Here is a 15,983-nt window from a genome sequence, read left to right as displayed (position 1 = left end):
AACAATTCAATCGGAAAGCAAAAACCATGTTTTTCTTCATTTATTCAGCACGTCGTTTGCTATGGGAATGGAAAGCCAGAAGGCACTAAATGGCGACGAAGTCGCGTGTTCAGAGATGACCGCACCCATGTGGCGGGGCCGTAAAAGCTATACAGAAGGCCTGGCGGGGAAACACACTAAACCAAAAACAAAGGTCAACTAAGGACTGGCGAATCCAGAGGGAGCGGAGGAAGGGGAGTGGCCTGCTTCGGAATTGCGACGCTAGGCGCAGCTTCAGGCAGTACCAGAATACCACTATCTATGCTTTATAATATCACACACACAACGATATAGTACAAGAGGAAGTAAGCATATTGTAATGGAGGCTGAAAGCTTGGTTTTTTGTCGTGCCGCTGTATAGTTTACCGGCTATAAGTCGACAAAGATCAAAGCTTCAATTCAATTCGCACTTTTGCGAACATTTCGTCCCTTGGAACGTAGGGCAGTATAGAACACAATGTTTTCTTATGTTGTATCAGCATGGTCGAGTACATTTCCAGCACAGTAACGAAGAATGAAAAAGAAGGTCAAAGGGCAGCGTTGGTAGTTTCTTCAAAACGTTGTCATCGGGTCAAGCAGCCTGTAATGAAGCGATAAGAGCACTTACTCAGCGCAAAGAGATCAAAATTATGTCGTAATCAAAAGGCGCACATGACAGGACATTTTTCAAGGCGAAAAGTGAAAAGGCAGTAAACAGTTTTTAGCTCGGCGTTTACTGTCCGATTTGCTCAGATGCGTGTGCTTCAGTAGGCTGCGCACAGCTGCTCAATGGGAACTCTACTGCGCTTGCGCACAACGCTCATTCCGGCAGTGGAGAGCGAAATGCTGGCAACGCTGAGACTAAGAGCCCGCTGGGCCGATGATTGAGCGCTACGTGAGAATCAGGTCCCCTTGGTATGTTTATTGTTTTACGTCGCTCGTTTTTTTTTTTTTTTGTGGCAAGCGCTTATAGAAAAAAAAAAAAGAGCAATGAATGAACGCAGTTCTGTGCTACGTCTTGCAGCAAAGCTTAAATTAAGACGTAAAAACTGGGGGCTGAATTCACGACGCCTTTCGTTCGTAAGAGCTCCTTGCCATTGGCCAGCGCCACTTTTGCCATTTACATGTCCAGCATCAGGAATGGCTGAAATCTCCTCTTAGCAACAATTTTAGCGTAAATGTTTTTGTTTTTGTTTTTCTTATTACGGGTTTTGTTTTCTGGATGATACCTCTGAGTGCTTAGAGTGTGAATGGGACAGACCATAAACGGTGCTGAGCTGAAACAGTCAAATAGAACCTGGGAGGCGCACCTGTAGGTGACATATGCGGATTGGCTTGCTTTCCCGTGTCAGGCCTTTGCTGTCACATGCTATGTTCAAACAACCTCTAAATATTCCTCGTTCGAATGGAGATGGGGGCTACTTAGCACTGGTATATACCGCACACAACACAATCGATAAACCCTTGGGACATGCAAATGTTCTAAATTTGGAACGCGAGTTCTTGAAATAGTATTTGCTGTTCAATTGATATTCGAAACTAGAAAGTAATTTTTGATGTCGAGTATTCACTTGTCCGAATACTGTAAGCTATATGACAACAGTGTCACTGTCTGCTGGGAAAAATATCGATGCAAGTGGAGGCTATTCTGGACAGTTCCGCTGCATGAGAATCGTGGTTGTTTGCACAGACGCACCAGCTCCCGCATTCACAGAAAATACTTTATTCGCTTGAATTATTCGTAAGAGAAGATGTCAGCCAATCTTGAAGCTGGGCATATTATTAGTGAAGGTGATAGGCCAATGGCATACATCATGCACATTAGAATGAAAACCTTTGGCCCCAGTTCCTCAGCAGACGTATCGAAGGGACCACTTCTACGCTATAATTTCAGGTAAAAGCATGCCTACTTCTATGTTGCTTCGATTCAGGCAAATTATTATATCGTTTGATCAATATCAAGCCACGTTTCGATTCATATAGTGTTATGTCTGTCGCCGTAGAAGTACACTTAACTGTTTATATGAACTCAACACTAATGCGTGCATGTGGTGACATGCGGTTCCTTTGATTCAATATTGTCACTGTCGTTGTGCACAAGGTGCGATCACCTTTCAGCTTCTCCTCTCATTTACAAGCTTCCAAATGGACCTGACATCCCGTTGTTAAACGCTTTTTATAAGGGCGAATCAGAAAGTCTTTGTCCCTATTTCTTTTAGCCATATTAAGACTGCAAATTCGAAGTCACCACATCCATCCCCAGTGGGGCACGGCCCGGCCTTATCGGCCGGTAAACCCACGGCACGGCGCTGCTGTCAATCGTGGAAGATGGCTGTTGTGCTTCACACGTCCACGGCGTACGAGCAACGAAGTGTGATTCGTTTTCTAGGGAGCAAGGGGAGAACGCCCATCAAAATTTATAGGGAAATGCAGTCCACGTATGGGGAAAGTTGTTTTCCTTTGAGAAGTGTAAGGGGTGTAGTGTTGTGAGTTCACAAAAGGCCATGAAGACTTGCATGACAATGAGCGTTCGAGAAGGCCGCGTGCGTCGCTGAGGGACGACAACGTTTCCCGCGTGGATGCAATGGTGAAAGCGGATCGGTGTGGGGACTGTGTGGAAAAAATCGTGTAAGGTACGTAGAATAGTTCATATTTTTGTAATTACCTGTACGTGCCTTAGTTTGGCTAATAAAGATAGGAGCATAGACTTTATGATTCGCCCTCGTACGCGTATCAAGTAACGCAAATTAGCTTTTTTTTTTTTGCCGGACTGACTCAACGCCTTCTTTATGCATCTGCTTTGTTCTGAATGTAAAAATATTTGGTTCGATACACGTGAAAGAGGAAAATTGTCACCACCTGAATTGTAGCACGAAGCTACATAGGAAACCTGTACGGGTTTCTCCGAAACAAAGTATCTCGGTTAGCTCAAAGGGTAGAGTGACATTGGTCCCGGATTTGAATCCCGGACCAGGACGAATTTTCCTTTAACTGCGAGACTTTGCTTCTGAGAAACCCGCATGAGTATCTTTTTTAGCTTCGTGCTACTATGAGGTGGATGACAATTTTTCGTTTTCACGTATATCTAACCAAATACCAAATATTTTCACATTCTGAAGAAAGCGGAATTTCTTCCGCCTTGCAGGCTTCCGCAGAATTGATTTGCGTGATTCGATTTGAAGGTCGTTTTTCTCTAACATTCGCATTCGGTTCGATTCGGCAAAGTTCACTATTCAATCATCCTTACTAAACATAAATAAAAAAGAACTCCTCCAAGTGCACAGGATCAGAATATTTTCTCTTTAACTGTCTAGCTCTACAAAGACCTCGTGGGTGTGTTGAGCTTAAACCAAGTTGGGGCACCCAGTGATGGGGCGCCCGGCACTGCTGCGGTAGGAGCGTGGCGCAAGTCTCCCGCAGGATACCAAGCGGTTTGTAAGACGATTGTACGCCAGCCCCCCGCCAGGAGCGCGGCTTTTTGTCAGGCGTGCGTGACTTGGGAGAGGCTTCGCACAAATCATATTGCTTTCTTTGCAAGGATTAAAACTAACAAAACGCCTCAACTCGCAAAGCGCAGCTGGACGGACCTTGTGATTCTGCCAAGTGGGCCCGCTAGCCTGGCTTCGCAATCACAGTATATATATTGTAACAGGCGTGTTCGTCTCAGCAATGTGGGCACGACGTCTGGAAAAGGGTCGCTAACACAAGGCAACCACAGCCCGAAAAACTAACAGAGCGAAACACACAAACGTCAACTTCGTGCTGACACAGAACTGGCGCCGAAGTGCTCCGGTACAACACTGCCAGTGTAGAAAGAAGCCAACCTGACTACCTAGGCAGAAAACAGTGCAGACGGGTCGTAGCAAGGTTTAAGGAGTGCAACATGAACTGTTTCGGGCCCTCGGAAACAATTGTCGGGAGCTGGCTCGACCGGCTCGATTACGTAGTTCACGGGCGACGTTTGCTCCAGGACTCAGTAAGGACCATGGTACTTGGACAAGAGCTTGGTATAAAGGCCGAGAGTGGTGGATGGAACACATAGACAAACCGGCGTTCTAGGGGAATAGGGGCAGTAGATGCAGAGGCATCATGACGACATTTTGGACGACACTGGTCTTGCGTGGTAAACGAACGCGCCAATTGACGGCATTCTGCATAAGCAGCCACTTCAGAAATAGGTTTCGCTTCAGAAACGTCAGGTCGGTATGGCAGAATTGTGTCTATGGAGCATGATGGTTCATGTCCATAGAAAAGAGAGAAAGATGAGAAACCAGTGGTAGCTTGGGCCGCAGAGTTATAGGCGTAGGTTATGAATAGAAGTATCCGGTCCCAATGCGTGTGATCGTCGGACACGTATATTCCCAGCATGTCGACAAGGGTACGATTGAAACTTTCCGTCACGCCGTTAGTTTGAGAATGGTAGGCTGAGGCGGTGCGATGTACAGTCTGACATTCCTTCTCTCAAACATTCGTTTGAGAGAAGCACATGGCCATGGTCGCTTAGTAATTCACGTAGTGGACCATGTCGCAGAATGACGTGATGAAGAAGGAAGTAAGCAACATCTTTCGCGGTGACGCTTGGCAGCGCAAATGTTTCGGCATACCGTGTGAGGTGGTCAACGGCGACAATGACCCACCGATTGCCGTCAGGAGTGTTCGGGAGGGGACCGAAAAGATCGACTCCAACGCGGTCGAACGGTCGGGCAGGGCAAGGCAACGGCTGTAGAGGATCGGCGGTGCTGTGAGGAGGTGTCTTGCAGCGGTGACACGTAGGGCATGACCGAACATACTGGCGAACGTAGCGATACATGCCGCGCCAGTAGTGCCACAGGCGAAGACAGGAGTACGTTTTGAATGTGCCAGCGGGGCCATATTGAAGGTCAGCCTGGAAAACACCGCAAATGTCCAAGCTCAGATGACGAGGAATAATAAGGAGTCACCTGCGGCCGTCGGTTAAGTAATTGCGATGGTACAACAAGCCTTCGCGAACGGCAAAGTGTGGAGCTTGATTACGGAGGGTGCGTGAGGGCAAGTCAGGCGAAGATCCGAGATATATGGCCAAGGCAGCGAAGCAATCCAGGGATCTTTGCGCACTTCCGCCGGCATGTCGGTGATGGTAAGGTATGACGAATCGCAGGTGGAAGTTGTTGAGCAGATAGGTTCAGAAGGCTGTGGCAAACGGAAGAGGGCGTCAGCGTCCACGTGTTTTCATCCAGAGAGATAAATGACACGAATATCATATTCTTGAAGGCGTAAAGCCCAGCGAGTGAGGCGCCCAGTGGGATCTTTCAACGACGATAACCAACACAGGGCGTGGTGGTCGGTGACAACGTCAAACTGACGACCGTGAAGGTAAACACGAAATTTATCGATTGTCCAAACAATGACCTAGCATTGCTTTTCCGTTAGGGAGTAATTTTACTCTGCCTTTGTTAGTGTACGGCTGGCATATGCCACAACATACTCGTCAAATCCATGCTTGCGTTAGGCTAGGGATTGCACACAAAAACTTCACCGCAACCATCAACAAGTTCGACGACAGCAAATGGAAGTACGAGGTACCGACAACGGGCACAATCTTCAGACGGCGTAAAAAAAGCACTTATATCGGTGACAGAGCCACAGCGGATGAACACAAAAGCGGCTGGTAACGGAGAAATGACGACGTCTGCAGCGACGACCACTTTAGGTGACGAGCACGTAGAGTCTGCAATTATCCTACTGAACGAACACAGAGCCATGCAGTAGTGCACGAGTGCAGTCGACTACAGCATGATTTTTGGAAAGGAAGTCCTAGCCTAGGATGACATCATGCGACATACGCGAGAGGACGACAAATTCGACAACATACGGAACGTCTTCAATCAAAACACGAACGGTGCACGCGGCCAAAGGCTTAACGTGTGCTCGTCGTCCGTAATGACAAATCAGGAACCGGTATCGTCACTTTTTTTAGTTTGCGGCAAAGTAGTTCACTTATCATAGAAACAGCAGCTCCTGCGTCGACAAGAGCTTTGGTCGCGACACCATCTATGAACACTGCGATTTCATTAGGGGGCAGAGTATGAGGCCTTGAAAATTTCCATGACAGCGCAGTTCTTGCCTCAGGAATTGCGGCTGTTAATTTTCCCTTGGCGGAGCACTGGACCACCGAAGCATAGGGGAAATGGAGCAGCGGCGAGGTCAAGGCGACAGACGTGAGTTGAAGGTGACACGACATGAATAAGAGTCCGAAGCGTCAGCATCAACACGGCGTTCTGGTCGTTGAGGTGTGTATTCAAAGCGGGGCGCGACATCACGAAAGTGCCCTACACGGCGGCAACAGTGGCGTGCAACATGCCCAGCGATACCGCAGGCGTAGCAGACGGGGCGGTTATCAGGAGTACGACATGGGTTGTGAGAAGGTCCTGGAGGTGGGTACGCTGGCACGTGAACCGGGCGTACGGCACGTGGCGGCGAGTATAAGCTGGTGACTGGGCTGCTTAGCGCTTCACGGCTTCAGTGTACGTGACAGGCACTGTAACGTGCGCTGATGCTGCAGCGGATGACAGTGCGTCAGTGAAGTGTCTGAATGACACGACGGAGCGGGTTGTCCAACGCGGTAGGGGTCTCGGGAACAGATTCCACCACAAGGGAGTGCTTGCGGGCCACTTCCTCGCGGATAAACCACTGAATTTGCGGCAGCAGGGCAGAGTATTCAGCTCCAATACGTGTGGTTTCCAAGGCTGAAATTTCCGCGGATTGTATAGCGGTACGGCGCGTGGAAAGGCGCTCCTTAAGCAGCTCATCAAAACCTTGCCACACTTAGATTATTTGGGTGATGGTCTGAGGGTCCTTGGCTACCAACATATAAAAGGCATCGTCATCTATGCCTTTCAGGATGTGCCTCATTTTCTCGGTTTCCGCCACTGGAGCATTCACCCGCCTAGAGAGTCGATAAAGTATTCAATATAGCTCGTGAAGTTCTCACCATTTTGTTGAGCTCGGCCACGCCGGTGTTCAGTGCAAAGCTTGCGCACGGCTGGCCGACCGAAGAACGAAGGTTTCCTTGAAAACCAACAAGATCGTAAAATCGGCTACGTGATTGTTAAACCGTAAGCTGGCCACATCAGTGAGGTAAAAGCTGACGTGAGTCAACTTGGCAGCGTCATCCCACTTGTTATGAGCGCTACAGCGTTCATAATCGTCCAGCCAGTCTTCGACATCGCGATCGTCAGTACCACTGAATGTCGGAGGGTCACGCTGATGAACCACACCAGGGGCGCTATAACGTAAAACTATTCCAAACTTTTCTATTCCAATTCTGTAATCAGCCCTCCGCGATTGGTCAAAAACTTTTTGGACCACCCCCATTTCACCTGTCTGTCACGCGACGTCACCAAAACCGCGATAGCTCCCCATCTGATATGACGTGTACAAACACATGATACATAATTTGGCCGAACAAAAGAAAAAATATTTCTAATTCGACGCCTTCTATTCATTCGCCCCCGACTATTCGTCAAAAAATTTCGGGCTACACCCACTTCACCTGCCTGTTACGCGACGTCACAATACCGCAAAAACTCACCTCGTCAAAGTGACGTGTAAACACTACAGATGCATTAAAATGCCGAACAAAATTGAATTTCCTTTTGAATAGCCGCAGGCTGGCCGGTTCCGAAAGGAATAAAACATGGCTGCCGCCGATCGCTCATGCGCTGGCTACTCGCACCTGCCGGAGAGCACGGGTTTATTTGCGTATAATAAAACTTTTTGCGAGGCAGTGTAACGTTTTCAAGCACTTTCAGCACGTTTACGACTTCATTCTGCCAACTCTTCTTTGCTGAAGATCCGTTTTAGCGTCATTGTTAAGCTTCCGTTGCATGCCGCCGCGATTTTCGACCAGCCACCGCAAGCTAAGTAAGGGAAAGTGGACCAATCGCAGACGCCGGCACCACCCTCTTCATCCGGTTATTGATTTTCAGTGCAGTGACTCGGCCCCATCGTGTTGCTCTTCACTTGAGCGTTCTACTCACCTCTTGTCGGCCAATTAGGTAAGATAAACCACTCAGTGTAGGCAATATTATTCGTTTTTCAAGCAAACAAAAGTGACCTCATATGAACAAGGAGAGCGTTTGATTGCTCTGTTCAGATAACCCTGCAGGTGACCGCCCGAAGCTTGCGTCGGTGGTTACGCAAATTTGACGTCAGGAGATTGGAATAGTTTTACGTTATAGGGCCCCAGCACACATGGCAGGCGTAGGTGTGGGTACGGCTTGATAGGTAGTGGCGTCCTCAATCATTGCAGCGGGAGATGGTAAAGTACAGCTGCGGAGCTCCAGGACGAGGAACGGGACTACCCAGCAGCTCCACCAAATGTAAGAGGCGGGTTCGTCTCAGCAACGTTGACACGGCGTCTGGAAAAGGGCCGCTAACACAAGGCAGCCACAGCTCGAAAATCCGACAGAGCGAGACGCACACGAACATCAGCGCCTTCCTCCATGCTGGCACAGAACTGGCGCAGAAGTGCTACAGTACAATATGATGACGATTTTTTTTCTGACGCCGTTTATCGAACATGGTGCCAATTAGCACTGCAGTGGATGACTTTCCCGACAGTGTGAAGTTGCAGTTTTCGTTCAAGATGACGAGCAGCACAGGAGACAGGAAGGGAATCAAAAGAGACGACAAACGGTACACGTCTGTTGTTTTATAAATGTTTCTGTCTCATGCGCTACTCCTTTTGTTGAACGCCTTATCTGTGCCTTCCGGTTAAACAAATTCATTTTCCTTACCCGATCTTTCTAGCATACTGAAAGCACTGTTCTCGACAAAAACTGTTTACTATTTCATAGTGCTTAATGCACATTTGCATGTAGCTTAGCTAGCTCAACACTATTCTTCAGTGTTCCTTAAGACATCCTCGTGCTGGTGCTATCTGACCGCTGAACTTCAAAGGTGCAATTCTCTTACCGGCCACGCAGGCGGCGAGAACCGACGTAGCTAAGCTGGAGAACAAAGCGTGCCCAACGACACTGGCGAACAGCTCACTCTTGCGCGGGCACAGCATGCTCAGCAAGCTCACGATGGTGCCCGCCACGCCCACGTTGGAGGAGTCGCACAGCGCGAACGTGGCCAGCATGCGAGAGCGTTCCTGCACCCCGATGTAGTACGGGAGACTATGTCAGCGCTTATGTAATGCCAGAGAGGCTGTCTCATTACGCTGACATCACGCTAAATATACTAGACTCAACAAACCGTAGTAAACATAAGAGAAGAAAACACCGCACGAGCAAAGTGAAAGCAATTCTCTTGCTGTGACGTAGCTGGAGTAAAATATCACCCCTACGTATTTTATCTTGCAATCGATACTTATACGATTTGTAAGCAAAGTTCTGCACGTGAAGGGTCTTCACTAAGATGTCTGACGCTACACTACTACAGCGTGTCGAACTATAGAAAATTACCTGTCGTTCGGTACATCTGACGCCTGTGACTACAAACTTGTGTACGCTCAATTTCCCGATTCGAGGCCGCAAATAAAATGAACTGCATGAAATCTGAGCTTCACAGTAGCTCTCGAAGCTTACATTTCTGAACTTTCATAGGTGCAAACTTACGAACCGCGGAAATTAAGAGAACATTGAATTTTCTTATGGCCTCGGCGGGCAGCTTGAAACATGCTGACTCAGAAGGGTTAGGGCGCGAGCTAGTTGGTACGGGTCATTCATATTTAAAACAGCACTGTTTTAAATATGAATTGAAGCATGCATGCACATACTGTGCTATGCATGTGCGAACAGGGCCAATCGAAAGGAATAGAAAGCCCGAGGCTGCAAATCATTCTCAATCTTTATTTACTCGCGCAAGTTCATTGAAGTGTTCTCTAAAACTCGAGCGTGTGCGCTTGTGAAAAATTCAGGCTAGCCAAAGTCATTGCTAGGTGTCATTTGTCTTTCTTTCTTTTCTCTCTCTCTACAGATTGGGTACACACAATTCTACAAAAAGGCTACACAGTGAGCGATACCAACACACTCTCTAAAGGCTAGTCCAAGGCACGGTCCCCTCCCAACGTTCCCTTCCTCCCCGCTTTTTGATGCAGTAAGAACACAACAGTTCTGATGTCGCAACTTCACTCTTGGTGCCAATGTCGCGTGAACAGCGGGCCTCTTAGAGACTAGTATAGCGCATAGGAATGTGTAGCGGCGCTACTTGCGCCTCTGGAACCGGTGAAGAAGAAGACGGCTCACGAGCAGGTAGCGCAGGAAAAGAACACGCCAGCGCGCTCTACCTGAGCGGCCGCGGTGGCTGCCGCTCCTGAGATGTTGCGGCACCATGAATGGCTGGCCGGCCTAGATAAACTGTGGCCACCGCGGCTACCTCTTCGCGCCGGCTTCCACAAACGTATACACGAAAAAGGCACTATGAGCCCAGGCAGACAGTGGAAAACGTTTACTGGCTGAACAATCCGTCTCTGACGGCTTTATTTACTTGTTGCAAGATGAGAAAGAAAAATATTCTAGCCAAGCTTGCTCAGAAAAATAATTGACACCCTTTCAAACACAAACTCACACTCAATATATTTGAAACACCCTTACAAGGACCAAAAAGGCACCCTTGACACACTTTTAAGGAGTTATGGCAGTGAAGATTACCATGAGTGCCTGTAAAATTGTTGCATTCCGTGCAGAGGAAACACAGAGGTCTCGGTTCACTATTTTTATTGCACTGATATGGCCAATCCAAGCGAAATTCCACCGCCGTTCACATGTCCACATGCGTTAAGATCACGCGCCACGTTCAGTATGCCGTCGATGCGAGGGAAAGCGTGCGAGGGTGAGCCGAAAAGCATGGGGGGATGATGTGCGCCGTCTTCCCGCGGACTAAGGGAAGAGGAAAGATGGGCACGCGGCTCCTTTAGCCCGGCCGTGGCTGCGAATGTCTGTCCGCGTGGCTGACCGCATACGCGACCCAGACGCCGTATCTTGAAGGCAGTCTGCTGTAGGTGCTAAGAAGTGGATGCTATGGATGCCGTGGATACCAGCTGAAGTGGCTGTTGAATTCATGCACGCTGCCTTCCCGAGCGCTTAGTTCTGCAGTTCACGTAATGGAAGTTTCAGAGACGCGGTGAAGTGAGAAGCAGCACAAAGCCTTCGCTCCCCGCTACCGGCGTGTTTAAGGTCTGGCCCGCGATTAGAAGCGATGCATTCTGCTCGATTCTATGCAACACTTATCGTGTACCGTTCACGGCCGGCTGATCCCGCTGATGACGCGTTCGAAGTATCGCTCTGATCACTGACTAAGAGCGAAAAGCGCAAAAAGGAATAGCAACGGAAAAAATTAGAAACAGTTCACTCTGCGAAGATGAAATGGCAGCGAAAGCTGGCGACAGTCAAAGCTTTCAAACAAAAAGCAAAGTGCTTTCGCTGCCATTCCATCTTCACAGAGTGGGGCGGTTGTCAGGAGCCGCTTTCATTTCTCAAAACTTGGCCTTGAGCGGCTTGTGCTTGTACATTTCGTTAGGGCTCTCGGTGGGTGGGAACGGAACGATCCCCACCGTTGGGGATCGTTCGGTGTGCCGAACCGGCACTTCTCCTTGTTCTTCTTGAAGCACGTGTGTGTGTACTGGTGGAACTGCTACCGCTCCCGTTGCAGAACCGACGTCTCTAGCGAAATGAGAAACTTGGCCATGCTGGTCGTCTCGGGAATATTCATGCTCAATTCCTCGTTCAGCGCGTCGTTCAGTCACATTAGAATGTGGACTCACGCGCTTCCTCTCTGCTGAAATTCCACCCACTTGAATAAATCCACAACGTTTGTACAGGGCCCACGTGATTTTTTTCTGTTGCCGGACGCCGAAACACCGCGGAATGTTAGTCATACACAGCTTTCGCTGTAAAAGCATCGCTAAAAAATCGCGCCCCTGTTCATGTTCGCCTGTGCGAGCATGACGCTTTGTTTGTTAACCTAATTAGTAAAAGAATGCTTACTGCAGTTTATACGGCCGATGTAAAAAGTATGTACCTTACTTCGTGTAGTTGTCTAATACTTTGCTATCGCTATCAATAATTCGCCTTTGGTGGAAACTGCCACTTTTTTACATAACATCATTTGCTAAGTATGCCACGTTAGCATTTGGGTCGTTGGCTTTCATTACGTGGCCTGTGCCTGTTGCAGCAAACCGCTTGACGAATCAGCGGCACAAGCGAAATAATATGCCATCGGCCGTTTAAAGTACTGCCACAAAGCCGTGACCATATGAAGCCAACAGACAATGAAGCCCATCGGTGGCACATGTCTTTTCGGCCTGTTTCATTTCCCTTCCCTTCATTATTTTCTATATTTAAATTTCAACCACAGTTAATTTCCCCAATACTTTCCTTGGCTTCATTGTCTGTTGGCTTTATGTGGTCATCATTAACGAGCCGAGCCTCTCTGTTCCCATTGTTCTCTCGTTCAGAATGTTGAATCATTTATACTCCTCATGTCACAATACTGCTACCTGTGTGCACGGACTTTCCAGAAAGTACGCAGTGGCGGTGTTTAATCTTAAGGCGATGCGTTTTATCATCTGTGTACGCGCATAGTAAACCGTGAATACGTTATCCGTCCTGGGGCGAGCCACTGCTCTTCTGATATAGCATGTCATCGTTCTTCAAGATCGCAACTACGAGTTCTACGCGCGGTTCTCCAGAACGATGTCTCTGAAAACACGTAAAATATGCATACAGAAGTCTCGCAGGCATGCTTGAAGAAAATTGCGCATAAAAGAATGGCGTCGTGCGGCTCACCGGCAGTGGCCCATAGAACCGTTTTCCCCTGTGTTTACCGCGAAGCTATAACCAAGCGTTTACCGGTGTTATTAGTAAAGTCGAGAGTTCTATGAACGCTCGTCTAGTCAGCTGTGTCGCTTATTAGCAATACATGTGTTTCCAGTAATTAAGTAAGCAATGCACGTTTCGGAGCTCATACGGAATCCTTAATCGCGTCATTAGCTCTTCACTTGTTCCGTAACCGTAATTATTTGCATTAGTTAGATGTGATTGCTTATAGATTTCTCACATGTCCACTAGCAGCGGACATGTGTAATCTACCACCGTCAATCTTTCCAAGCTCTTTGGTGAAAATAAAGAATCTGCATTCCTGAACAGAGTGGGTTACTTGTCTTAGGAATCACACTCAATTATTTAACAATCAGGCGCGGTTGTAACTATCTTGCGAGGATTACTGCCCTCGACAAGCTATTAGTGAAGACTGCGTAATGACTATATACTCAGAATTGCAGGCGCAGCAGGAATGCTGAGCAATAAAAGCGGCTCCAGAACTGACCGCGGCTGGAAACCGTTCATCAAAGCAGACGCATGTAAATATGGCCGAATGCATCTTACCCGACGGACGCTGAAGCACGGTATGGAAGAATACCCTCCTTCGAACTCGTACCAAGAAGATCAAAAACAGCGTTATAAACATATTTTTTTTTTTCTGCGAGCCAACCTACACGTGTCTTTTATTATTTTTCCTATTCTTCCGTAGATATTTTATCCGTGGTAGCTGTTTACGTGGGTTTCAGCGCAAGCGACCTTAGGCCAGCTCCTTTTGCTGTTTGGGAATGAACAAAGTAAAAAGCTGTTGACAGATCTGTGACACTAAGCCAATAGTATCACGCACTCCCTCGGAGAACGCTCTCTGGAGGGCACTTTTCTTGCTTAGGCCGCTGGTCGGAATAATAATGCCGCTTATCGTCCTCCGCCGGGTGAGCAGGCAACCGCCACGCACCCTTCTCAGCGGGTAACAGCGAGGACCACCACGCAGCAACCCCTTCTGCGCGCAATACGTGCGTGGCACGTGTGTTTAATGACGGGAAATTCTCGTGTTTACGGTGTGGGGTGAAGGCGTTAATGAGGGAGCACCACACAAGATGATATAATGAACGCTTCGTTGTACCGGCACTCCGCATATATGGACGAGCGTGCTCAGAAGCTAGCCATTTCCAACCAGTCAGTTCCAGAAGGCGGCGCAAGCCAACGTCTCTGATATAGATAGTAGAAAGTCTACCTGCTAAGCCATGAAGCCATGCGCGTCATGGACCCCACTTGTAAACTGAGCTTTGGATGTAGGGACTTGTATTCTCAAAGCATTTCATCACGCCTGTTTTCAGAACCTATTCGAGGCTTATTTTCAGAAAGTATTCAGAGAGGCTGAGTTCACAGTGGTTTTCGTTTGTAAGAATTATATATTTCCGGCAGGTTCTACACAAACACGGCCCAACATGGTGGTGCTAAGCGTCTCCTCCACCCACCATTGAAATATGCGGGCTCCGGCCCTGTGGCGCGATGCCACGGCTCAAATCGCACAGGCCTTCAGTGCTCTAGGAAATGCCGTGCAGCCGCGATCTGAAGCGCATAGCTCAATCGCTATATAGCGAGCGTGCCGGGAGTCGCACCCGAGCAGTTCGGTGACTACGCGCTCCAAAGGCCTGGAGTGGGTGTACGTGCCTCCAGATTGTGCGCCGTCTTCACGAACGCGGTGAGGGCGACGTACTCATTGAGGAACACTTTGATGGCCAGCAGCTGCGCCACGGCGTGGCTGTCCCTCCAGGAGACGCCCATCAGGAGCACCAGGGGCCGGTACGCCATCTCCACCAACCACTACCGTTATAGAGCAAAGTGCGCGTACGTGAGAAACAAGAACAATGCGCTCAGAACCCATCGCCTACTATTGCATGTAGCCACCTACAGTGAGTACAATACCACGGGGAGCACCCGGTAACCTCGAGACATAAAGTCCAAGGCTGGCATCATGTAACGATACAATTCCACTTCAATATCTTCCCGCGTTTCTTTTTTCTTTACTTCTTTCACTAGTCCGAGCAGCTACTCCCCCCCCCCTCCCTTTTTTATCACACGGATGAATGAATGAATCGTTCTTCATATTTCATATACATAAATAGAAAGAAGTGCAGGAGCATGTAGAAAAACAAAAACATTTCATTTAGACGTATCGGCGGGGGTCCGGCCTTCATCAAGAGTGCAATTGCAAGCACTGAGAGCTCAATTTGTACATTTTTCTCTGTGACTGTGAAACATATTAAAAAAATAATGTAGTACGTTATGAATACCAAAACGCGTACGTTCACTCAAGTAAAAAAAAGCATAGGTAGCATGCAAACGCGCGTACATTCAGTAGCGCCCGCAAGGGACAGCGTGAGAAATATAAGATGGAAAGACGCAGCCAGTGGAATGCAGGGGAGAGGAGTCACATGTTAGCATAGAGCATTATAGGGGTCGCAGCTGCCAGAAGAGTGTTTCTCTTGTTCATTGTGTGAAGTTGCTGAAACTTTCGTGAGACTACGAAGATCGTCAATACAGCCGCACTTGGTTATTTCAAATCTACTGTGACCTCCACTGACTTCTGAGTTCCGTGAACTGCATCACATTGCATTCTTTGCACAGGTGGCATCTTCTGTGATTGCGGGCAAGCAGATTTTTTTATGCAGTCTATACGTGTATGAAAATTTTTTTTAATGAATACGACAAAGTGAAACGATAAACATCAACATAAGAAAAGGGCGAGCATAATCTGTAATAAATGACGCGTAAATATACACATAGCTTCATAAACATGCTATAGATTATATACCTTATACAACCGTTAGTAAATGCATAAAACAGACGGGAAAAATATTCATTCGCGCACCAAACATGCGGGTAATTTGGAAACATGTATCTTGCGACTTGGCCATACACGTCAGCCTGCCTGCGCTTTCATTAATTTCCGCAGAAAATGTGCTGAACTCGCGTATTAGAAATGACTCGCAAGCTTCGCTGCGACAGTGAGTGGAGAATCCCGATTTCAATATGGTGGCCCCAAATCGTTCGAAATGGCGGCCTATTCTGTTCACATGTTAGGATAGGGGGAGCGGCGGTATAGATTTTACATGTGATTTGTGATTATTAAAGTGCAGTCTAAAAGGCTTTTCCTTT

The 15,983-nt window shown here is 48.0% G+C and overlaps 1 protein-coding gene across 1 annotated transcript in view; it reads right to left on the bottom strand.

Annotated features, from left to right (window-relative positions):
- Positions 1 to 366: 366 nt before the first annotated feature.
- LOC142570819 (solute carrier family 28 member 3-like) overlaps positions 367 to 15,983 on the bottom strand; it is a 60,082-nt gene continuing 44,465 nt past the window's right edge. Inside the window, exons 5-6 of the mRNA XM_075679135.1 lie at positions 8,974 to 9,154; positions 367 to 619 (exon numbers count right to left, since the gene is read on the bottom strand). Coding sequence (XP_075535250.1) covers positions 603 to 619; positions 8,974 to 9,154 — 198 coding nt within the window. The 3' untranslated portion in view covers positions 367 to 602. The remainder of the gene's footprint in view (positions 620 to 8,973; positions 9,155 to 15,983) is intronic.

This window comes from Dermacentor variabilis, chromosome 2 (genome assembly GCF_050947875.1).
Source record: "Dermacentor variabilis isolate Ectoservices chromosome 2, ASM5094787v1, whole genome shotgun sequence".
In the NCBI taxonomy this organism is placed as follows: domain Eukaryota; kingdom Metazoa; phylum Arthropoda; class Arachnida; order Ixodida; family Ixodidae; genus Dermacentor; species Dermacentor variabilis.
Note: the sequence above shows the minus strand (reverse complement) of the source record. Positions and strands in the feature narration are given on the sequence as shown.